We start from the raw sequence: 16206 nt of genomic DNA, 5'->3' as shown, positions 1-16206 counted from the left end.
ATCAATACAATTTGATAATTATTGGTAAAATTTTGAATATAATCTTCTTTAAAATTATTTTTTGACATAAGAATATCAAGCCAAAAACTTCTTTTTTTTAATTTTTTTTTCTATAATCATAAGAACAAAAAGAAGAAGCTGCAGCTAAGATTCTCCTCAAATGTTAAGAGCAAAACAAAGCTGAGATAAATATTTTTATTTTGCTTATTAACAATTTACATAAAACAAAGCTTGTAATCTGTTCAGAGAGGTGAGGTTAAAAATCTAGTTCATGTTAGTAAATAACATTGCAATAACAGTCAAACAGTTGATCAAGCTTCTTGTTAAGTTCTGAGCAAGTTTTATTCTGAAGTCGAAAAAATGGTTCTTTACTCTCCATTGTTCTTGACCAGTATCGCTCGAAATCACTGTGACCTTGGATATTTAAGCAATTATCGTCTTCTCTGTGCTATTGCTATATTTAGTAACATTTGAAATCAGGGTGATCCCAAAATCAGCTCCACCCAATTGTTCCATGCAAAAAGAAAATTTTCTGCAAAACTTTGTTATTGTCTGTCTTACATTCAGGGAGTGTTTTTCGAACTAGGGTCAGAAACTGTTTCGTTAGGTAAATTCATTGTAGTGTTGTCGTCGTTGTCCTTGTCGTCATCATCGTCATTATCACCAGCGTATTCCGACGCAGAGATAGCATCCATATCCCTTTCTGCACAGTCAAGCTGAACACATTCAGGAACTTCATTGTTGTAGTTCTCTTCCTGGGTCCTATTTGAGAGTGCCAGGTTTTCTCTTTTTACAACATTCAACACAAATCCATTGTGGATCCTTTCTGGCTGCAAAATATCACCTTCAGTGACTGTAATAGATGCTCTACTGCTAAAATCCCTCTGTTCAAATTCACTTTCCGAGTATCTACTATCTGGTGTTGTCACCCTGGAGATTTGATTATATGAATCCCTGATTCCCATCTGAGCCCCTGGAGAGTTCGGATTCGTCATCAAGCCTCTGGTCAATTCAACATCAATATCCAGATTTTGGACAAAGTCGATGAATTGATTTGCAGAAGTCGTTCTCATCAACGGTCCACCAGATCTTGTCCAAGAATTTAAATCTACACTTTCAGATTCACTATCACTTCCATCATGCATGTTACGGTGGATCCGCCCATTTCTAAGAGAAGATGCTCCAGAACCAGATCCAACAACACCTTGATAGAGTGTGGAAGCAAAATCAGCAAGGTCTTCTTCAAGTGAGCCTGTTGAGTTCTCTCGAGCAATGCAGTTCCAAGATGGGATTCTTTTAGAAGCACTGAATTTGACAGTGCTGGGAGCTGTGCTGGCCAGGCCATGAGAAGCAGCAGCTGCCCTCTCGGCACTTCTTTTGAGTCTACGCATATGGTTAAGCATAGCGACGCATTCATCAAGACAAAGCTCAATACCACAATTGGCTTTTATGGCTGAAAGTTTCTCCCATGTACACCTTCTCCCTTGGTTGATTGCCTTCTGAAGCTCCAGGATAGTTGGATTTTGTATAATTTTTGATATCTGCATTGCAAAAGATGTCATTTCATTCTCATGTCCAAGAAATCAGAATATCGAAAATTACTGACAAACATACTATAACGAAAGAAAATTAACGGCAAAATAAGGATTCAAATAACAGAAGTCCACCGCTGAAACCTTTTATTTGGACAATTTTTACATTCATTTCAAATAATTAACAAATATTTCGAACCATTAAACCAATGATTTCAAATTGCTGCTGAATTGTAATTTGCACATACCTGAGCAAGTGTGGCAGGCATAACAACAGTGACATCACCCTCCCAATCTTGAGCAAAAAGCTTAGCAACTCCCCACATTGGAAAACCAAGTTCCAGTGCCTGATTGAATTTATGTTTTACCTCCATCTCAGTGAGATGAGCAAGCTACAATGTCAAATACCATAATGTATTAGCTTCATGTCATTAGGACATTAAAAGAGAAACAAACAGCAAACATAGCTTATGCAGTTTACGTTGCCTGAGAATAGGTTTGCAATGTATAGCTATTAGGTACCATCCAAAAGTGATGGATGCTACATGAATTCCATTTTTAGAAAAGAGAGTTTTAACTTGAAAAACCCAGAATTAAAAATACAGTTCTTTAAAAAGAGACCTCCATATCTTTTGTTAGCTTCTCATCTTCAATCTGTGGAGAAACAAACACCTGCCACCCCTCAAATCCCAACACTTTTTTTTAAAGAAGAAGAAGAAAAAGTTGCATGGAAATTTAACTTTAGTTTGAGTACTGAATATTAGATTCATCAATGATTTTGTTCAGTTTCAATACCTAAGCAGCCCAAAGCCCTTTATAATTTTGTGACCTGAATTCCTTATGTATTTCTCTACCTGTCTCCTCGTTTCAATCATAAAGATAAAGGACTAAAATCTGCTATTGCAATAAAATTCCCATTATCAGGATCTGCATTTCACATCACCAAATAGCCCTTATTTTGTCCTGAATATCAGTCAAAAAACACTAAAATGCTCTTAATTTAAACTGTAGACTCCTTAACTTTAAATTCCTAAAATTCCTAGCCTACTCTACTGGATAAAACAAGTCTAATTCCATGTAATTAAATGACATTAAAATAAGGTCTTAATTTGTGGAAAAAAAAAATCCTCCACTGCCTGGTGCGTGCCGCATAGAGAGTGCTTGGCCACAACCTAAATGAAATGAGTTATTCAGAAAAGGTCGAAGCTAGTTTTGGCTCCATATCTCTCAATACGGAGCCTTGGTAAATGCTCTTAAAATCATAATCAGGATAACAAAGATGAAAAACCAAATCTGACAATGATGAACAAGGAACAAATCCATGAGCTAGCATGTCAAAATATACTGAACAATGTTCTAAATTATTTAAATATGCAATCTCAGAAATGAAACTCATTGATGCAGCTACAGAAATGAGGCAACTGGGAAAACAGAGACACTGAATTTCAGAAGGCCTTGTGTATACGTGGCATAAATAAGGAAACAACAAACATAAGCAGAAAATAATAACTGAATAGGGTATGGAGAAGCCTAAATTTGAAGCAGTGTCATCTTCAGAAGTGTAAATAAGAAAATGACAGAATAAGTAGAAAAGCAAATTAAGACTGATTAAGGTGCATAATTGTGAAGCCACAAATACGCACCTTGGCAGCAAAGTTACCACCATAAGCTCTCACAAACTCCTTCATTCTCAATAATGGAGCAATGTGAGGATTTGCCTGACTCACAATAAAATGATTGACATTAAACAATTCCTTCAATTGCATCATTGGTAAATCAATTTCCAAGCTACCATCTCTCCACCGGCGTACAGATGTGCTTGATCCTTCCTCTGGATCCAGATTAAAAGGTGGATGATATGGAACAATTTCTCCACTCCTGTCCTTAGCCATCAGTTCCTGGGCCTCAAAAAGGCCAGGAAACGCACAAGAAGCAGTGACTGCACTCCATATAACAACATGCGGTGAAGTCAGGTAGTTAAGGCACCTAGGAGGCTCATGCTTTCTAGGGGAGCAAACTGTGATCCCAAGAATTCGACCTGTCATGTCATAAGCTTCTTGAAATGTTAGATTACTCGTCAGATGCCTTAACATCCATTGCAACTGCCGAATTTCATGGACAGCTCCTTGTGTCCTGATCCTCTTTACAACAGTAAAAAGCCCACCCATCTGATCGAAAAACTGCAATGAATGTAAAGAATCCTCGAAAAAGCTTTGTAGCTCTGGCCACGACCGAGTTGCCACAACAGAACACATAATGGATCCAACACTAGAACCAGCAATTATTCTTGGCAAAAGCTTATGCTCTACCAGGGTTTTAACCACACCCACATGAAAGGCTCCAAGGGAAGCACCACCACTCAAAAGCAAAGCTGTCCTCCCAAATGCATGTCTTGTCTCATGCATGAAAGATAGCTTCTCTTCCAGTGCGAGCTCCTCGGAATCTGAATCACAAACCATTCTCAACTGAGTTGAGACCTCATCTATGTATTCCTTTATGAGCTTGGGCACATGAAGCCTACCCTTATGAAGCTCTGGATTACACATATTACCAAGATTTCTTATAAGATCAGCTCTCATGAAAAAGATAATATCTCTAAGAGATCCCTCTTGTCGACGGTGTTGTAGCTCCTGAAGTTTATTTCTCACAAGTTCTTCATCATAAAGATCTGATTCATGCATCTTTGGTGTCTCCTTATCAAGCATCTTTGCAGCGTGTGCCCACTCTTCATATGTCAATGCAGTTCTCATCATATTCCTCCAAAATTTCCTTCTGTAAGCCATCTCAGCCCTCAATTTCACACTCGTGTATCGTTTCAACATAAAAGCAATTACTGTCACCATGGCCAGTATACCTTGAGGATTCCTTGGATGGAACCAAGACAGTATGGATGCAGATGCATCCCTAAACATTTGCAAGTAATTCAATAACAAATGATATATTCTATGCCTCAAATGTGACATTGACTTGCAGAATAAGACTCTGAAAGCAATAGTCCTGCCAATGATCGTTGAGGGTCCAATTGAAAAGCGACCAAGATTGGCCTCATTACTTATATCCATATCTTGTCTGAATTAAAGATTGTATCTTGTGGAATTTTAACAAACAGTAACGATGGCTCAGAAACAACAATTAACAGGACACCAAGAAATGAAATTTCACAATATTTAAGGATGTAGCAGCTCTAAGGATTGTGCAAGGGCGAGAAAATGATTGAATTTGTTCCCCCAAACTTGGATATGTCGCAATCAATTGAGAAAATATTTCACCACCGACAAAAAACGATATCTATGCTCATGGAAAAAGGAAGCGGAGAATCGGAAAGATTAGCAATCACAAATGCAATTATCGCACAGACATGTACAAAAGCAACAAAACCAACCTCTTAATCCGGCACAGGACTCCAAATCCAGCAAGAAAATCCACCCAAAAACAGTAAACAAACCTTGAGAAACCTTGAAATTCTCAGGTACCCACCACCAAAAGAAGCCAAATGGGTCCTCAACTCGTCCCTACGTTACTAGATTCTGGTGACCAAACCCCGAAACACCCTCAAACGTAAAAACACAAAAGATTAAAAAAAACAAGCTAACTCCCAAATGGGTTTCTCATATCACCATCAAAAGTCCGATAACTAAAGAAAGAAAAGCAGTCCCAAGAATTGGAGGAGGAGGAGGAGGAGAAAGCCGAGAAACCCAGAAGGGATTTTCTCGGCAACATTGAGAAAACGTGGATATATAGAGAAATAAATTAAATGGATTAATAGAAGTATTGGGAAGCGTGAAATGGATAAAGATAGCGACGATGGTGACGCAAATTTGAATGGGCCGATAGATGGCGGACATCTTGGATCAAGGAGTGACGTGCGATCAAGTGGGAGGAGCAATCGATATATATAATATAAAATAATGGGTAGACCGATCAATCGAAGTTTCTAATTTTTTGCTTGTTTGTCTGTCGCAGTTGCTGTTGTTGCAGCTTTTGCCTTGCTCGCCATTTCCTTTCTAGATGGGCTAATTCTCACTCAAAATCATCTCAACTTCATTTTAATTTTTTTTTCAAATTTCTCATATTTTAATTTATTTTTACTAAATCTTTTTTATTAAAATTTATTATTAAAATAATGTGAATTAATTTTTTTTTATAAATTTAATATGATTTTAAAACAATTTATAAAATTAATTTTGATTTAAGAAAACACCATTTCAAAAAATTATTTTTTATATGTAAATGCTCTTAGAAATGCCACATAGACAAGTCGTTTCACACTTAATTTTATCTGATGTAATATATTATTTTTTAAAATGCCAATAATAATGTTTTCAAAAGCAATTAAATACTTTTAAAAATGTAATTTTTTTTATGATTTTCAGTGTTGAAAATTTTCAATCAATTCTAATAATAATATTATTATAAAATATTAATATTTGTAGTACAGTATAGGTAATATAACAATTAATGAAAGGGATTAAATAATTAATGATATAAAATAATAAAGAAAATTCAATCTATTTTTTAATAGAAGAATTGATTAATTAAATAGTATTTTTATTTTTAAAAATGTCAATCGTTAATCATTTTATATTACAATTATTCTTGAACTTGATTATTATATTTTGAAAATTTTGTTTATTAATTTATAAAATTAATTTCTATAAACTTAATAATAAACTTCTTTCCCATTCCATCTCTTTTCTCCCTCCGACCTTTTTTTTTTCCTTCTTTAATCTCTTTCCAGTTTTATCTTTTGTCATATCTCATGTCATCAACCTAATCCAAAATTGTCCCATGCGTGTAACAATTTATTTATGTTGTTATTATGGGAATCTCTCTTGTCTCTCCTCATTACATTCTAACATGAAATCAAAATTCAAACCTAAGCATTAAGGCATCACCTTTAGTAAAGGTAACCATTAAGACATCACTTTTAGTATTTATTGAGATAGGATGAGGAAAATATAATTGATAGAAAGGAAAAGAGGGGAAGAGTAGGGGTGAGCAGTATTCGGTTCAAATTGAAAAAATTGATCGAATCGAACCGATTTAAAAATTTGGTTCAGTTTTTTATATATTTCGGTTCGTTTCGATTTTTAATTTCAGAATTTTCAGTTATTTCGGTTCGGTTCGATTTTGATCAGAAAAAAAACCGAAATAACCGAATCGAACCGATTAGTGATAATAATATATTTTTTCAATAATATAGAGAAATTAAATCATATTAATATTAAAATATTTTAATTGAATTTTAAAATATTAAAAATGAAGTGTAAAAAATAAAAAAATTATTAAAAATCGAAATCGATCTAACCGAACCGAATAGAACATAATCAAACCAATTCAGTTTGATTCGGTTTCTAACCAAAATCAATTCGGTTCGATTTTTATAAATACTAAAATTTCGGTTTTCGATTTATTCAGTTCGGTTCGATTTTGAACCGAACCGACCGAATGCTCACCCCTAAGAGGAGGAGAAGCAAAGATAAAGAGGATAATAATAAAAAGGGGAAATTTTTTTTATTATTTTTTATAATATAAAAAACTCATTAACTAATTTTTCAGTTTTAAAAAATATATTAAAATATTTTTAATATTTTAAAAATTTACTAATTAGTTTTTCAGTTAATTTAACTGTGAAATACTCTAAAAATATCTAGAATATCCTTAATACAGAAAAATTAATTAATAAATTTTTTATAAACTTGAGGAACCAACTAATAAGTCCTTTCAATCATAGGCACTAAATAATAAAATATTTAACGGTTAAAATTAATGGAATGTTAGAGATATTTTAATATATTTTTTAAAATTAACATATCAAGTTTTTTTATACTATAGAATTTAAGTAGTAATTTTTTGTAAAATAAATTATATGTTTAGAAAGAGGCGAATTAGTGAATAGGTAAACAAAGGTAATATATATTTCTTATATTTGGGAAATGGAGGATGAAGTATACAACGAGAGAAATAAATAACTTAGGTGTTTCAGGAAAAATATCTTTTAGAAATTCTTTTTTACATTTTTTTAGCATTTGAAATACTCAAAAAAATTAGTTAGTAGAGAATATTTTATTAATTCTTTTATATAAAAATTTATTAATATATTTTATTTTTAAATTAAAATTAATAATGTAAAATAAGTTATCTATTGTAAAATAATTTAAATTGACTTTAAGTAAAATTTTATTTAATTAATTTTCAAATATAATAATTTATTATTATTAAAAAAATATTACATAATGCAATTTCCTTGTCACTTCAAATTCTAATTGAATTTTCCATTCTTCATTGGTAACTTGAGATTCAATTGAATCTCTCATCTCACAGAATTATGGCATGGAGGTTAATATGGTAATCTCATGTCAAGAACCTAGTATCAATTCCCATAGCTCAAAGGGATATGGTTGATGCCACAGGATTAGTTGAATCCAAACGCTCAATCCTAATTGTCATCAACTACCTCTATCCTCTCCTTGACCTTTTTCTTCAAAAATTGTCTTCCCATCAAAATCTATCAGGTTGCGAATTTCTTCTCTAATTTCTCTCTCTCTTATGCATTGTGTTGCTATAACCCTGTCAAGAACAAATTACTCAATTTTCCGATAGATGCAAATTCAACTCTTGAAAATTTATCCTCCAGAAATAAACCCACTTCACTTTATCTATCCAGCCATAATTCATGGATATGAATCTTTGTTTCGATGATTCAATGAGTTGGGGTATTTGTAACCAATCTAACAACATAGACAAGCTTAAGGAGAGGGTCCTCCCAGAGTTGCAAAAGAAGGGCGACAGAGAATTTTGCAACAACAATATTTAGATGATATTTAGAGAAGAGAAGAGCATAGCCAGATTGTTGGACGGAGGAGATGGTTGTTGCTGTTGTGGTTAAAGAAGATAGGCTCTGTTATTTTATATAGCTATAGAGGGTAATTTGGAGATTTCTATAGAGACTAATGGCTAAAAAAGACCTAAAATTATAGGGTTGTCTTTTGGGATTAATTTAAAAAATATAAGACAATTATTAATTTGATCAAACTACTGAACTACGGTACTAATTATCTCTTATTTTTTACCAAAGGTAAATTAGTTCATTAGAAAAATGGGCTAAGCCCAGTACATCAGAAGGAGCCCAAAAAACAAGATAAAACCCATAGGTCTAAAACACCTTGCTCTAAACATACACAAGACTAAGCCAAGAGAGCCCATGATCTGCCAAAAAGAAAAGCCCACAGCAACAAAGCCCAACCTGAAGGACATGATGCCCTAACTCAAATTCTCGACCCGAAAATTGTTGAAGCAACAAGGATTTTTCTCAAAGTTGTTGGTTCAGTACATAGATCTTAGGAAACATAGAATCTCCAGAAAAAGAAAACGATTTGACATGAAGAACAAACAAATCAGTTATTGAGAGGCCAAAACGCAACAGGCTGGAATAAATTTTGGAGGGAAGGGAAACTAAAAACTACATGGCAGAGTTTCGTCAATCTCAATGTCTTATAGTTTATGATCGGGATATCAACGGGATATACAAATTATAATTTTATTTAAGTTCATCTTATATTTAAAATAATCTCTAATTAATTATTTATTTTTCTAAATGAAAATTCAAACTATATTTTTAACAATGATTTTATTTTTTTAATAAAATTTAACATCCTTATTTTACATTAAAAATAAACATAATTGAAAAATTAATCTGTAAAAATTTATATCTTAACCAAAATAATGAAAAAGTATTTAACATAATAACCAATCTTTTACTATCTCCGTCTCGTAATATTTGCCATTTAAAATTATTCACTTACACTAATAAGAATAAGAGTAATGTTTATGTTTGTAATCTCGATTAATATGAATTTTCTATATTAAAATTTCCTTATATTAACAAAATTTATATTTAAAAAATGTAATTTACTTCAATTTGATCTTAATTATATCAATTCAATTGAATTATTAAAGAAGGTGTAATTCAATTGAAGTAAGATAAAAAAACAAGTATGTAATTCAATTGAATAAACATGTGATTTAATTATGTGAGTTAATCTTAATTCAATTTATTTAATTAAAATATTTTAATCTTTAATATATTAATTCAAATGAATTATTTATATTATATTTTGATTCAATTGAATAATATTCACAATATATAATTTAACTGAAATAGTTTATATTAATTTAATTAGTATAGTTTAGTTATTTAATATTAATTCAATAGATTCAATCGAATTATCTGCTGATTTAATTAAACTAAGATGATAAGTAGTATATATGTCGCATTCATGGTCCTAATCTTGTGGTAAATATTTCTGAGTAAATTTGAGAGATTTTATGTTTTACTCCCTCAATTTTTAATTTTTAATTTTAAAAAAAAATAGCATGTATGTCCACTGCATTTATTTAATAGTAATTCTATAGATTCAATTGAATTATTTGCATCGATATGATTCTATTGAATTAAGATCACACAAAGCATGTATCTCTGCCATATATATGTAATTCAATTGATTCAATTAAACTATTTTAATTTTAATTTAGATAAGAACACATGGCTTAATTTAATTTGACTATTTTAATTTAATTATATATAAATATATGATTCAATTTTACTAAAATCAAAAGGAATATGTATGTCCATTACATGTGATTCAATTAAGCTAGTTTATCTTAATTCAATTGAATATTTTAATCAAAAGGTTCATACCAATTTTAATTCAATTGAGTTATTTAAGAATGTGTCATTTAAATAAGCTAATTGATGTTAATTAAAGTGAGTCATGTTAATTAAGAAAAGAGTGTGTGATTTAATTCAATTTAACTATTTATATTTTAATTCAATAAAATAAATTAAATAATAATTTTTTAAGTTAATTATAAAATATATTATTTCCTATTTTATATAAAATTATTATTATTTTTAATAAAAATAATGTGCACAGAAAATAGAAAATAGAGTTGTAGTGTGATTAGCTAAATTTATAAAAAAGATAACACAAGGTAGTGGTATGCATGACAACCACTCACTTAAGTCAGTAAACTAAAAATAAGATGAATGTAAAGAATTACTTAGAATTTGTGTAATTGTATTAAAATTACGAACTTTTGTCGCTGTAATCCTTTTTTTTTTATACTGTAAGAGTATGAAATTAAATATAATATTTTCTGTAAATTTGATAATAATGTGGTCGGCTGTTTAATAAGAAATTTCACTAGCTAATCGATAAAAATTTTATAATTAAAGACATGATGGGATCTGTTGGATTGTATTTGTTAACAATAATTTTATGTGAAAACTTAGTGTTTTCGAAAAAGGATGAACTTGTAAGAAGAGCTAGATGTCTTGCTGTCTAGGTTTTTATTTTTATAGATAAATAAATTAATAATTAGTAAGGATAAAGATAAAAATTAATATTACCTAGAAGCTCTCGAAATGATAAATACTATAAAATAAAAAATTAAAACGATAATTATTATAAAATGAAAATAATAATTAAGTTTAATAATGATATAGAAGAAATACTGAATTTACTAAAATTCAGGAATTAATAATATTTTTTTAAAAAATTACAATTTAATTTTTATGAAATAAAAAAATTTACTAATTATTTTTTTAATTTTCAAAAATACATTAAAATATTTTTAAAAATTTTAAAAATTAACTAGTTAATTTTTTAATTAATTTTACTATAAAATATTTTAATATTTAATCTCTATTTTTTAAAAAATTTATTAGTTAATATTTTTATTTTTAAAAAAATTTATTAATTATTTTTTTACATTATAAAAATTTTAAATTTTTTAAAATATTTAATAAATTAATTAATAGATATTTAAAACATTAATAATATTTTAATATATTTTTAAAAATCAATCTAATTAATTAATAAATTAGTCATACTATAAAAATATTTAAAAAATTTTTTTTTAGATAAATTGAGATACCAATTAAATGTGCATCATATTCAGGCATGGTTGACCTTTGGATATCCTTGAACGGAGGGAAGTCCCATTTCCGATGCTATTTTAAGGTCCCGACATTACTTTGGGACTTTCGTCTTCCCAATTCCATCTATTAAACAAACTTCAACATAAATGCTCCAGTCTTCAAATTTTAATTTCAGAAATGTGATGCTTATTTTTTTTTAATTTATTAAATATCTAAATAAAAATTATAGTCTTTTTAATATTTACATTTATAAAAATTTTAATAAGTAAATATAAATTAATCCATAATTTATTAAAAAATTATCACATATATTGTTTATTACATTCTAAATCTTGTTTATTATATTTTGAAATTTTATAATTTAGCAAAATTAAATAATATTAATCTTATCATTTTATGAAAAATTTAGAGCGAAATTAATGAAAATCTAAAATATTTAATAATTAATTAAACTATTTAAGTGATAAAATTAAAAGATAGTAATTTTATCATTTTATAATTAATAATAAATTAAACTATTTATTGTTTCATTTAATAAGTCATTAACATTGTAATTAATTAATTTATATTTAATTAGTATTATTTTTCAAAAACACATATAAATAATAAAATTTATATCAAAATTAAATTGAACTCGCTTGTTTTAGAGGTGAGTATTTGTCGATTCAGTTTAAAATCGAACTGAATAAATTAAAAATTAAAAATTTAATATTTATAAAAATTGAATTGAATCGATTTTAATTAAAAACTGAATTGAATCAAACCGATCTAATTAGATTTGATTTAATTAATTTAAATTTTTAATAAATTTTTTATATTTTATTTTTAATATTTTAAAATTTAATTAAAATATTTTAATTTTAATATGATCTAATCTCTCTATATTATTAAAAATAATAAATTATTATCATTGATCGGTTTGGTTTAATTTTTTTTAATTAAAATTAAATTAAATTAAATTTTTAAAATTAAAAATCAAATCAAATTAAAATTAATAAAAAATTGAATAAAATTTTAAATAAATTTAATTCGATTCTGCTGCATACTTGTGTGTGGAGTGGACCGCAGAGTTGGTGAGGAGTTGAGTGGACTACGGAGTTGGTGAGGAGTTGGAGGCGACTTATTGATAAGTGGGCCAAAATGAAAGAAGTTACTTCTTCAAGACCAGCCATGTAATATGAAGACTACATCACCTTTCTATTATTTCCAAAGCAAAATAAACGTTATTGTGAGTCCACAGCCATGAGGCCAAAGCTCATCTTCACACTTAGCATTACAACTCTTCCTGTAATTCTCTCCATCTTCGCCATTCTTAGCTTCTTCTCTTATGAGAGTCATTGGGAGGGCAAGGGTGAAGTGATTCCGATCATGGGTGGTGGTGGAATTGGAGCTGAGAGTTTTGCTTTTGATCCACAAGGTGGAGGCCCTTACACTGGCGTTTCTGATGGCCGGATCATCAAATGGGTTGAAAAGGAACGGCGGTGGATTGATTTTGCTTTCATTTCTCCACCCAGGTATCTCTCTTCCTTTGCTAATTTTGGATAACGTGGTTACCAATTTAAAAAATTCATGACCGTTCAATTTTTTTTTTTTTTTTAAAATTTGCAACCAATAAAATTATAAAAGCAATATCAACTTCATGGATATGTAGAATCCAAAATACGTTTTTTATTTAAATTTGCATTTAATTTCTATTTAAATAGTATGTTTAATATATTTAAATTTAGTAAAAATACATATTTAAATTAAATTAACAATGAATTATAAGTAGAAAATAAAGAAGCAAACTCCAATTAAATTTATATTGATTTTGAAATTAAGTTGAGTATGGATCAAGTCATATATAAGAATTAATAAAAAATATTGAAAATAATTAATTAATTAATATATACAATGAGTACTAATAACGTGCAACATATTAAATCACATTAATAAAAAAAAATCAATGTTTCAAGTTTATATTAAAAATATAAGAGATTAAATATTACAATCTATTAAAAATAAATTTACTTCAAATAAAAAATTAAAATTGTAACAGGCGATAGCCTCTACCATATGCTTAGATTTCTCATCTGCAATGTACTTATTGAAATAAAGACATATATGGATGGATGGATGATTTGAGTAAATGTAATTATTATTTAACAAGTTTATTTCTATTATTATTTATAGATTTCTAACTATAATAAAAATACAATTTACAAAATAAAGATAAATTAGTAATTTTAATTACTTTCTTTCCACTTTTTCTTTTTAAATTAAAATAAAATTAATTGGACAAATTACTTGTGAAATTTAATCTACCTAATTAAAATGTCTCTATACTTTTGATATTAATTTAAAATATTCTCACGGTTTTATTCAATTAATCACTAAAACATCTGTTTAAATTTGGTTTTTTACCGTTGGTTACTATATTTTAGTTGGCCATGATAAAATAAATCTTTTTAATTTCTTAAATATTCTAAAAAAAATACAAATGAAAAATAAAAAAAAATTCTTAGCTGAACAGATCTTTCCATCAACTTCATTTTTTTTCTATTTCTCTACAAATATCATCAATGTCAATTTCTAATAACACCGGTGATAGCGAAGAAGAAAGACTTATAAACATCTGACTGCAGAAGTGAAAAAACGAGCTAAAAAAATTTTCTTCACCTCCTTATTTATACATCATTTTGAGGGCATTTAAAAAATTAAAAAAATTTCCTTCAAATTTTCTTCACCTCCTTATTTATACTTCTTTTTGAGGGCATTTAAAAAATTAAAAAAAAATTTCCTTTAACTGTAAAATAATTAAAATTTATATAGATATGGATTAACGGAATAAAACTGTGAGAATATTTTAATCTATATATATAGATATTTTAATTAGATAGATTAAATTTTAGGACATGATAATAATTTATTCAAATTAATTTATTTTTATTTTATTTTTTATTTTTTATTTTTAATTTATTCAGAAAAATATACATACAAAATTATTCTTTTATTTTTAAAAATAAATTCAATTAAACTATTGTATTTTCACTAAAATCCAAATAAACTCGAATTCGATTTAAAATTTTAGACTAATTAAACCTCTAAATGTTTATTAAGGGTCAAATAGATTCTAACTTAATAAAATATTATATTTTAATAATAAAATATTTTTTATATTATTTAAAATATAAAAAATTTAATATTTTAATTGTAATAAAAATTTTAAAAAATATATAAAAATAATAAATAATTTAAAATTATAAAAATAAAATTTTATCATATAAATTATTAATAATAATATTTTATTATTAAAAAAATATTATATTAAATAAGAATTTATTTAATTTTAATTAATATAAAATTTTAAATTAAATTTACTTGACTCTTTAATAAAAATAGAGAATTTAATTGGACTTATATATTTTATTTTCCTTCCGCACAATTCATGCAAACAAATTGTTGACCGCATGGACAGAGAGGACTGCAAAGGGCCACAAGATCATGATCCAACGGAGCACATCTGTGGGCGTCCATTGGGATTGGACTTCGACGAAACTAATGGTAATTTGTACATTGCTGATGCTTACATGGGCTTACTCATGGTGGGCCCTCAAGGTGGGTTAGCCACTAGTATTGCGACACATCTGCAGGGCATCCCCTTCACTTTCACCAATGCGTTGGACATTGACCAATCAAGTGGACTTATCTACTTTACCGATAGCAGCTCACAGTACCCGAGGAGGTATATTCAACATTCTATTTTTTCTTACAAATTATAAAATTTTTAATTTTTAATTTTTAAAGTAGTAACTTATATTTACATATAAAACTTAAATCAAACAGTTGTTGAATTTTATAAATTATACAGGATTATTCTTCTATTGTATTCTAAGTTGAATTTGTTTCACGTTCATCTATTTTGATATTTCAAATATTTTAAAATATTTAATAAAAAATATTTTTTGATGCAAGTTAAAATTAAATTATTTTTTATAAAAAAATAAATTATTTTTCTGACTATGCACAATGAAATATTACAGGAATCACATATCTGTTATACTGAGTGGAGATAAATCAGGAAAGCTAATGAAATACAACCCAAAAAGCAAACAAGTGACAATGCTTCTTGGAAACCTCTCATTTCCAAATGGAATAGCTTTAAGCCAAGATGGAAACTCCATGTTATTAGCAGAAACCACCAATTGCAGAATTCTAAAGTACTGGCTAACAACATCAAAATCTGGAAACCTTGAAGTTTTTGCTCAACTCCCAGGTTTCCCAGACAACATAAAGAGAAGCCCTAGAGGAGGATATTGGGTTGGTGTCCATTCAAAGAGAGATAGGGTTTTGAAATGGATTGTTTCACATCCATGGATTGGGAAATTTTTGCTTAAGCTTCCTTTTGATGTGATGAAAGTTCATTCATTTTTGGGTAAGTTTAGAGGAAGTGGGTTGGCTTTGAGGTTGAGTGAGGATGGTGAAGTGTTGGAAATGAGAGATGGAAGAGATTATAAATTTAAGTCTATAAGCGAAGTTATGGAGAAAGATGGGGAATTGTGGATTGGGTCAATCAATTTGCCTTTTGTTGGTAGGTTTATGATATGAACTTGTAAAATTATTTATATATTTTAGCCTAAATTTCCTTCCAAATGATCTTGAAAATAGATTATGCATATTAATGAAAATAAAATAATTATTTATTTAAATTTTAAAGTGTGACTTACACTTTTTTAGGCCTATTTTAAAGTG

At 28.4% G+C, this 16206-nt stretch overlaps 2 protein-coding genes across 2 annotated transcripts; one reads left to right on the top strand and one right to left on the bottom strand.

The window, feature by feature from the left end:
- Nucleotides 1-181: 181 nt before the first annotated feature.
- On the bottom strand, nucleotides 182-5486 carry LOC110621133 (triacylglycerol lipase SDP1). The gene is made up of 3 exons (XM_021765232.2): nucleotides 3176-5486; nucleotides 1781-1924; nucleotides 182-1541 (listed from the first exon to the last, which is right to left on the bottom strand). The coding sequence occupies exons 1-3, from the start codon at nucleotides 4592-4594 to the stop codon at nucleotides 564-566; spliced, it is 2541 nt and encodes an 846-aa protein (XP_021620924.1). The 5' UTR covers nucleotides 4595-5486; the 3' UTR covers nucleotides 182-563.
- A 7144-nt stretch (nucleotides 5487-12630) lies between these two features.
- On the top strand, nucleotides 12631-16163 carry LOC110621077 (protein STRICTOSIDINE SYNTHASE-LIKE 2). Its single transcript, XM_021765130.2, has 3 exons — nucleotides 12631-12989; nucleotides 14933-15199; nucleotides 15498-16163. The coding sequence occupies exons 1-3, from the start codon at nucleotides 12718-12720 to the stop codon at nucleotides 16060-16062; spliced, it is 1104 nt and encodes a 367-aa protein (XP_021620822.1). The 5' UTR covers nucleotides 12631-12717; the 3' UTR covers nucleotides 16063-16163.
- Nucleotides 16164-16206: the final 43 nt, after the last annotated feature.

The sequence above is a fragment of the Manihot esculenta genome, chromosome 8 (assembly GCF_001659605.2).
Source record: "Manihot esculenta cultivar AM560-2 chromosome 8, M.esculenta_v8, whole genome shotgun sequence".
Taxonomy (NCBI): Eukaryota; Viridiplantae; Streptophyta; class Magnoliopsida; order Malpighiales; family Euphorbiaceae; genus Manihot; species Manihot esculenta.
The sequence above is the reverse complement of the archived record's forward strand: the minus strand, read 5'-3'. Positions and strand labels throughout refer to the sequence as shown.